Raw genomic sequence first — 10,161 nt, forward strand, 5'->3', positions numbered from 1 at the left:
GCAAGACTGATGCTGTTCATATATAGTCAGTTGTGTGAGGGTGAAAAGAATCTTTAGATAATTGTTCCTGTGTTTTCTAAACTGCTCAACTTACTCAGAATGAGGGGTTAGGATCTTATTCCACCAAGTGAAGGTGGGTGCGCCCTGAGCAGGCATCACCTAACCTTGCTCACTGCCAATTACTGAGCAGGATCCAATACGTTTACTTATTATTCACAACAACATGCAAGTGATAGAATACCGCTAACATGAATTAATCTAGTGACTGTGAAAGGCTAGCTTGATTGTCATATTCAGTGTTAAACATTATATTGCAACTGCGATGCAGGGCTTGTTAAAGTATGGCCTACAGAGATTATATCCTCACAAATATTTTGAAGTGAATGTGTGAGGCGTGTTTTTTAGTATGATGCAATCACACCGCAATAATACTGAGTAAATGTGTAAATTTGAAACCAAAGAACCAATATAGAAACACTTACATCTCATGATTGAGATAATGTAGATTGAACATTTATACAAAAGCCCTATGCACATCTGTGAAAGAGAGTCTGTACTAGCATATATAGTGCAAATGGCCATACAGGGCATGGGGCCACACCCTGACAAATCTACTGTACAGGACCACCAGGCAGACAGCACAATGCAGCAGCAATTCTAAAAGCCACAGCCACTGTACGACTAATCTAATTCTAGTTGGTACTGGACTGAGAGCAGGTATGTTGTCGGGGTTCTTTCGACATCTACAGAAGCCTCCACAGTGAATTCCTGCATCCTGGAGCAGCCCGCTTCTATAACCACTGTCAGCTGACACAACACTGCCAAACAGCTGTTACCTAACACATAGTCTAGCCTCTACATGCTCAATACATCTGCAATGTGGGACACAGAAGAGTGTCTGTGTCTGTGTACTCTATGTGTGTTTGGTCACAGATTTTTACATGATATACCAGCTGATAGGGAAACACAATGGGGTTTCTGTTATGTTGGGTTAAGCATCAGTTATAATTAAGGTCAGGAATTCCGAGGATTGAAGGTCAGTACAATGTGACAGTAAAGGATTTGGTCATTAAGCTAACCCTGATTCACACGCAAACATTACAATAAAGAAACCAGCATACAAATAAAACACTTCCAGATCTTATATCCAGAAGAAGTCGCAGTAACCTACAATATGAACAACTCCAAGCAACCTCATGTCAGGCAGAAAACATGCTTACTTATGCAACATACATCGGCCTACCGGAAAACAAATACTGACTACAACAGAATATTAGGCATATTGATCTCGGGAAACGTGTACATACTTCTTAGAAAATGTGTTCCATCTGTTTGGTCGGTTCTTCCAAAAAGCAGACAACTGTGCAGACTCAACAGATTTTTAGATAAAGAAGAAAAATATGACCGCATCCTTTTCTTTATCATGTCTTGACCTTTTGCACCTTTAACAAAATACCCTAACCTGAACTGGAACCTTAAAAATAAGCTTAAACCGAAAAGTGGTTTGGCAATGATTTTGTATTTATTGTTACATACATTGATTTCTAATTAATGGCTCTTTTACAATAATGTGATCAGTGCATTAGGACTTTAAGTCCCATTGTTCAGGCCAGCTGTCATTTTCATTTGTTTTGACTGCCTGGGCAGTCAGAGGTAATTTCCCTCCAGCATCAGTAATATTTACTCTTTCACTCAATGAAAATGCTGACATCTGATTAGGAGACCTTCGTATCCCTATGCAAGCGTAACATGAACCTCCAGCAAAGATATCTATGACCTTCTTTACCGTAACATTAACACAACTGAGTCAAGTACAATGTTCTATTTAATATATATGGACGAGAACAGTTTATTAATTGATGAGAAATAAAGCCACTGATTAAACTTTCTGGACCAGAGGTGACTCATCAATTTTAGCTCAAGAGCAACTCTGGCTATTCTATTTCATGGACTAAGTCGCAAGCCCTTAAAACAATAGCAGCATGAAGCTTTCTGCATGAGCGTGTCTGAATAGGGGCTCCATGAATTCTGTCTTGAAGACACTGATTATGGAAGTTGAATAGGTGGCAAAAGCACAATGTTTGAAGAATTCAGTCAGCCATGCAAGTGTCATTGGGAATTTTCAGTTTTCATGTGTGTGGATGTGTATGATTACCACTGATTAATCTGCACACATACACAAAAGTGTTTCAGTTGCTTCGAAGGTCCTAATTAGAGAAGGTGTCGTTTTTATAATGATGGCTTGTTGTGTCCAGTGATCATCTTAGTGATCTTCGCCCGCAAAGCTTTACGCAATGTCAGTGTCACAAGCAGAAAAGAAACTTCATCAGACCAGATCCACGCAGTTCAGTTTCGATGCACCAGCTCACACAAGATAGAAAATACACCAGAATAATTACAGTACAGCATTTGCCCATCAACCCATTCCCTGATGCATTTTCCCTGTCCCATCCCTGTCTTCATAATGAATCGGTTGCCATGGTTACTGTTGCTTAGCAACAGGCCAGTCAAATGCTCCTAATCCTGCGCTGTTGACAGTGAGCTGTGACTAGGGAAGGGAGGATGAGAAGGGGAGAGGAGTGGGAGAGGAGGGGAGGGGGAACAAACGGCAGCACTGAAGAGAACAAATACGAGGTGTGTGTGTGTGTGTGTGTGCGTGCATTGTGTGCCTGCCTGACTGTTTGTGGGTGCGCTATTATGAATGTGTAGCGCTGGCAGAGGCTGAGCAACTGCAGTGACTTCTCTGTGTGTATGTGAGGTGAAAATGAAAAGCCAATAGGTGAGGTTAGCGGTTGTTTAAGCTTGTGTTAACCAAACATCAGGACAGACACTGACTGCAGTGTCAGTTACTATTTCATTCATCTCTAACACAGGGATTTATTACCTGTCACATGAAAGATGAATGGAAATGCTGTTTCATGTTATTACGTCAAACTTTGTCATCTGCACTTTTCATTTCAAGCCAGAGAAAACATGACAAATGATGTATGTATGAATGTAAAATGGCATGAAGTTACAGCAACCAGAAACAGAGGCAGGAGTCTCTGTATACAGTACAGTAAGTATACAGCTACAGCATCTTAATCAACTATTGGGTCAAATCAAAGGCATTTCTATCAAGTCACTGAATTGGTTCGTATGACATAATGGTTTTTTGAAAAAGGGCTTTCCAGGAAACAGGAAGCAGAACTGCTAAAGGACATGCCAAGTGAAAAAAATCTTGTCATGTCATGTTCGTTAGCATGCTCACATACAGTCAGTTTTAATGTATCCCCTTTGCTATCTGGCCATTGCTTTAATAGCTTAAGCTTATTCATAATTATTATTTATTTGCTTGCTGAAAATGGCCATACAGGGCATGGGGCCACACCCTGACAATATTTTCCAGATTCAGTTTATCTTAAATGTTATTAAAATGCTATACATGACCTCCAGTCTGAAGTTTTAGTGCTCCACACAACTATCCATGTTACATGTAGTATTAAAGCTGGAGTGCAGGACTTATATACATATAAACAAACTTCAGGCGTTTCCCAAACAAGTTCACACATTGCTGATTAAGCACATCACCGTCGGGTAAATCTTTGCATTTCGCAGTATACTGGAGTGTTTAAATCTGGTGTCTGTGTCTGGCTCACTGGCAGCGATGCGTTTTATGTCAACCAGCAATGATTGGTTCGCCAGAGCTGAAGGGGGAAGCAATTGTAGCGTGACAGAGTGGGCTTCAGCAACTAGGAGTATGGCAGAGCCTATGGTGTCATAAGCTTGTCGACTGTGTTTTTTGTAATTACTCTCACTGACAGGAGAGGGAGACAAAAGTTCCACACTGCAGGTTTCAGGTAGCTCACCCATACTAGTCACACATCATACTTACGCATAACAAAAGAATAAAGACAGAGCAAACGTGAACTTGTGCGGTGTTGCTGAGAATCTAGCACAAGAATAATAACATGTACAATTGTAATGTGTTTGTGTTTGTTTTCCAATCTTAACCCAGCGGTGTTGCCACCCACAGTAACAGAGCCATTAGTAATTAATCAGCGAGCGAAAACAGAAAGGGAGCAGCCTGAATAATGTAACTTTCAGGTACAGCAGAAAAAAAGCGCGGTGACAGAGAAAATCACCTTTGTAGATAAACACAAAGCACCCCCTTCTTGCAAAGCAGTGACATTTAAAATGAACCTTAATGAATTACAAAAGGGTGACTGCACACCTAAGTGATTTGTATTTATGGGAAACAAAGCAATGACACTGGGATGAACTTCCTCATTAATACTTAAGCTTAATTAAGGCCTGCGCCTCTGGACTATTCTGCCAGGAGGCAGCCAGGGGGAAAGCAGTGTGTGTGGGTACGTATATATATATGTGTGTGTGTGTGTGTGTGTGTGTGTGTGTGTGTGTGTGTGTGTGTGTGTGTGTGTGTGTGTGTGTGTGTGTATCTGTGAATCAGTGGGTGTTTGAAGCAAAGGAAGGGGGTCTGCATGCTTTAGTGCTCCTGGGTGGTGCTATCCCCCTCCTCCCGCTCCCCCATTGAGAAATTCTTATTGTTTGAGCGCTGTAGTGGCCAGGTGAAGAAACTATGGACTCCCCGGGCTGCTCAGCTGGCTGTCTCCTGCGACACTCTCTTAGCAGCTGGGCTCCTTGGTGTGACACCCTCGAAATGGGGGAGGTGAAGTCAAAAATCCTGACATGACTTTGTGTTGTGTACAGTGTTTAGGGGCCAGACTTTGTCCCAGACACACATACTTTTAAAGAAAGGAGAGCTTCTGTTTCAATCTGATCAGGTCATAGGTCATGTGAGAGAAAGGGAGCAAAGGGGAAGACCTATGGATGAAGAAAGCGCAGTTTTAGTATAGAAGTAACAGATTCTGCAAACTCTTATGCAGTCTGCATTGAGAAAAACCTTGTTGTAGTTTGTGTGTCATTTTAGTTGTTTAAACAAGTAGCTCACTTGTTAGTAGGCCAAGTCTTTTTAGAGATTTATTTTTACAGTATCCAGTGGCGAGCTTGCAGTACTTGTGGTTGAGCAGACCTAAAATCTATCTATGTTTTTGGAAACCTTTGTCCCTTCAACAGTTTTCCTTCAGGGAGATTTTTATTGCGGGATACTCTGTCAAATTTGACAGACTGCCCAGAAAAACTTTCCTCTATTAAAAGGGACCCACATACCAAAATAACATAAGTTAAAATATGAATATTAAAAGAAAACATTTAAATTTTTCAATAATCATTTATTATGAAGAGGCAGCTTTTATGGACATAAATAGCCCACCATGTTAATGCAGCCTTTTTAACCTTTCATACATGTTTTGGGCTGCATATATGGATGACATACAACTTTGCTCTCTCTAACTATAGCCTTTTCATCATTACCCAAAAATAGTGCACTTATACTACTGATTAATCGGGGTTTACTTGGAGTCTACACTAGGATTGGCTAATCCTTTGCTATTCGCCTCACTATATTTTTTTCATGCTTTGCAGATCTTGTGATTCCCTCAGAGCATCATGTTGTTTCTGTAACCTTTAAAAGAGCATTTTTTCATCTGACAACCTCCCAGTCACAAGCTACTGGCCAGTTGCCACATGCCAGCAGCTGCCATGAACAGATCAACTTTCTTTTTCCTTTTTTGTCTCTTATACATTCAGTGTCACATGAGCACAAATTCTATGGATGCACACTGATTCATATATTTTTCTTATCTTTTCTTCTGTACCAAAGACAGCATATTTTATCATCCTGCAAATTACATGAATTTCCATTTAAAATAATTCATTTTTGTAATGTCATGTCCTTGTGCAGTGTTGCACAGTGTTAAAGGTCAGTTTAATGCTGATACCAGTCAATTGTCCATGTTTTTCATGGCAGACATCAGTGATTTCCATTATAGAAATGTGAAATAAGTCTTTGATTTTAAATTAATTTTGGAGAATAAAATGTGACACTTAAAGCTGCAGTAGGTAACTTGTATGAAGGAATTTTTTATCATATTTGCTAAAACTGTCCCTATGCCCAGACAGGAGTACATGAAATTGGTCCCACCTACTGCTCCTACTGCAATTTGCAAGAATCCACCACACCCGACACAAAACAACCAATCAGAGCCAGAGGAGCATCTGAGGGAGTGTCTGACATCTGTCAATCACTACTCACACACGCTGCGAACCGCCCCCTCCCTCTGCTCATGCTTCCAGCTGCCACTCAGTCAAACAGCTCTGTGAGCGGCATCAGGAGGCTAGTGAAAGCTATGGCGGAGCAACAGCCACTCGCAAAAGAGAAACTGCTCATACCGCCGCTGCCAACAACAGCATATACGGCTAAGACAACAAATAACCATAAAGCTAATATGGTGATCGTTACAGTAACACTACTTACGGTATGTTAGCGACAGTGATGTAGCGGCTGGGCAGAGTTAGCTTGTTTCCGATGCTAAGGCTAACATTACTGGTTGTCACGGCAGCCGCACAGATGCCGCAGGGAGGAGGGGCTTGGAGGCAGGGCATGAGTGCAGCAGAGAGGGAGGGGGAGTGATGTGGAACGTGGAACTGCTCTCTTCTCCATCTTACATACTGCAGCTTTAATGTGGTTCAGCTGTCTATAGATAAACAATGATGTACCAACATCAAGCTGCAGGCTGAAGACAACAATATCATTGAGCCAGACCAAATATGGTGCACTGGAAACATCTCAATGGCTGAGACTTATATGACAAAGTGGTCCGTCCTCAGCGGAAAGTGCCAATCTGACCCTGCACCTGTGGAATGTTCCAAACAGGTGTTTTTGGAGCTTTCCACAACTTTCCCAGTCTTGTTGCTCCTGTCAGAAAAGATTAGCAAGTTATCACATTCTGTTTTATTTATGATTTACACAGCATGTAAACTTTCTTGGAATTGGGATTTCAGTAATAATTATCGCAACATTTACAATTATTCTCCATAAAATCATCATTGACTTATGGGCAGTTTTGGCCCTGGAGAATGAGAGTGGTAGTAAAAGATGCAATCAGCAGTTTGAAAGGAGATTGTGAAAGTTCAAACTCAGGTCTGCATCTGTCTGAGGCTCAAGTCTCTGTTGACATAACAGAGAAGCTGTACCTTTGGCTAGTCAAGTGGATATCTGTGCCTTGTGTTGGATGACTTAAGATCTCCTTTTATCTTGTCTTTATTTTCATTCTCAAATCTTGCCATGACCTTACATGGTCTAAATTTCTCTCAGGTTTTGCCAAATCACATGGTCCGGCTTGTGTGAATAAGACTTGATTGTGTAACAAATTGGGCTGACTTGGTTTTTTGCTTCGAAGTAAATACTACATTTTTCTTATCTGTGAAGTCATTACCTCGTGGTCTGATCTTTCTTATTTCCTTTCTCTTTCCACATCCACACAGAGCCGCATGGCTGAGAGCTTGCGCCTGTTTGACTCCATCTGCAACAACAACTGGTTCACCAACACCTCGCTCATCCTCTTCCTCAACAAGAAGGACCTGTTGGCTGAGAAGATCAAACGCATTCCTCTGACAGTGTGCTTCCCTGACTACAAAGGTCAGAACACCTATGAGGAGGCAGCTGTCTATGTGCAACGGCAGTTTGAGGACCTCAACCGCAACAAGGAGACCAAGGAGATCTATTCGCACTTCACCTGTGCCACTGACACCAGCAACATCCAGTTTGTGTTCGACGCTGTCACGGACGTGATCATCCAGAACAATCTCAAGTACATTGGGCTGTGCTAGGACCTGAGACTGGGTGGGTGGGGGTGGGGGTGAGTGAAGCGGGCTGCTTTGGCAGCAGTTGGCCCGCCATCAGGCTGGATAAACAAAAGGCATGTCAGTCTGCCTGACGGTTTATCTCTTTGAAGAGGTGCAATAGAGAACTGCAAATGAAATGAGGTTGTACGATGGTCAGAGAGGGACGATACTGTGGATTCAAGTGTTTCAATTGAAATAACAGAGCTGATGGGCCATGGTCAAGATGGGATTTTTACCCAATGTGTTTGCACTGAATTTGAGTATGCAGAGACACCCAAACAGACACACACACACACACAGACACGCGCACACACACACACACACACACACACACACACACACACACACACACACACACACACACACACACACACACACACACAAACACACACACACACACACACACACACACACGCACCGACGCACATCTTTATGTTTGCTCACACACAAGATCCTTGGATCGGCAGTCAGGCACTTGTTTGACAAGGCAACACTGGAAATTTTAGACAGCTGCCCCTACCTGCCTGCCAAACCCGAGGTAGTAGGTCTGTACTGGTGGTTTTCAGTTACGTTTGTCTACTTATTTTATTTGCCAGAGTCAATTAATGCTGCTTTTCAAGAAGAAATTTGACAGAATCAATGTTCTCTTTTGGATCTTCACCCTAACAATGGTAACCAGTGAGTGCACCTGATGAGACGTGGGTAGAGCCTGTATTTCTGAGGAAAAAAATAATGATCAGTAGACATGATGTCACAGGGTCTCTGCCTAAAAGAGGAAACTGCCACATTGTAAAGCTTAAGTGAAGTACGTTTTCTACACACTATTTCTGTTCTGCCCGTTGGTCGACTCTCTAACGTTGCTCTTTTCCCCTCTTTCTTTTGTCTTTTTTTTGTGCTTTAAAAAAAAAAAGAACTTGTCTCTCAAACCTGCCTTTTATAGCAGGTCACTGACTTATAATACCAGGAGAGTGTTATGCTCCATAGAGTCTAAAGTATTCTTTATGATCATTCCAGTTTCCAGCAAGAGACAACAAAAACAGTGCCAAGTTCAATTTGTAAATAAAACCAGATCCCATCCATTACGTTAATTTTTTGTTTTGTTTTTATGGACAAATACATTAAAACATGCATGATTTTGTTACTTTGGGATACTAATATATTTTCTTTGGGATTATGTTCCTCTTAGGTTTAAATAATATATTCCCAAAAATATATATAAAAGTCAAACACTGTGTACGATTGTACAGTTGTCAGAGAGGAATCTATTGAAAAGAGTTATATCAATATAATGACGGTTATTATGATGTTATGATGATGATGATGATGATGATGATGATGATGATGATGATGATGATGATGATGATAATGATGATGATGATGATGATGAAAAAGATGATGATGATGATGATGATGATAGTGATGATGATGATCACAATGATCACAACTAAAATCTCACTACAAAGTTAGCACGAGAGGATGAAGTGGGTCAAAGGCGAACAAGACTGTAGAAAAACATGAAAATGAAGAAGCAAACCTTGAAAGTTCAATCTTCCTTGCATTATCTAAGTGGAAATTGTTAAACAGCCAGTCAGTATGATGTGTAAATATACTGTAAGGTACACTCTTTGTTCAAACAAATGAAAATAAAGGTTGAGTTGGGATACTGTAAGTGAGATACAGAGAGAGCGAGAGAAAGAGAAGGAGGAAAACCCCACTCCGCTCCTCCTCTTACCCTTTCTTTTCAGTTCAGAAGTGATGTGCAAACAACTCAGCTAAGGGCTTCAGGCTTGACTTTACGGGATGTCCACCTCAACAAAAGACAAAACAAGTAAAAAAGAAATATAAAAAGGACAATAACTATGAATAAAACAACTTATGCAAATTTTCATGGTGTAGTAAATGTGTTTTTGGGTGGTGGTTGTGTCAAAAGTGCTTTAAATGTGTTTGGGAATTTTCATAGACGATCGGCCTCCGTGCCACTAATCCTTTTCTTTCATAATTACGCTGCATCAAATTTGTGACATGGAATAGAACGTACTGTCCAAAATCCTTGTTGCCGTCCTCAGTGTCCAAAATCATGACATAAAAAGTGCTTGTCCTCGCCATACAATGTAGCCACTGGGGCAAGAATAATTTAGACATCAAGTATGCAATTGAATTACTCCTGAATGAACTTTGTCTATGTGTGACAGGGTGACAGCGTACAGTGCTGAACAGATTCCCCTCTAATTACTGTATAAACCCCAGATGACCTAACATGTCAGCTGACGGCTCTGTCAGTCCCCAAATAAAAGTGTTTTCTAACCTATAAAGAGTTAGTATCAGATTCGCCAGACAAATTAGATTTTATCTAATGCAATATGTATGCAGTGAGGTTTTGGAAAACCTTTACATGCATAAAAACTGAGGTATTGT

General features: G+C 41.0%; 1 protein-coding gene across 1 annotated transcript in view; it reads left to right on the plus strand.

Annotated features, from left to right (window-relative positions):
• The window catches only part of gnaz (guanine nucleotide binding protein (G protein), alpha z polypeptide), a 29,714-nt gene extending 20,082 nt beyond the window's left edge, over nucleotides 1-9,632 (plus strand). The window contains exon 3 of the mRNA XM_070988502.1: nucleotides 7,387-9,632. Within this exon, the coding sequence (XP_070844603.1) occupies nucleotides 7,387-7,731 (345 nt within the window). The 3' untranslated portion in view covers nucleotides 7,732-9,632. The remainder of the gene's footprint in view (nucleotides 1-7,386) is intronic.
• Nucleotides 9,633-10,161: the final 529 nt, after the last annotated feature.

This window comes from Chaetodon trifascialis, chromosome 20 (assembly GCF_039877785.1).
Source record: "Chaetodon trifascialis isolate fChaTrf1 chromosome 20, fChaTrf1.hap1, whole genome shotgun sequence".
NCBI classification, from domain to species: Eukaryota; Metazoa; Chordata; class Actinopteri; order Chaetodontiformes; family Chaetodontidae; genus Chaetodon; species Chaetodon trifascialis.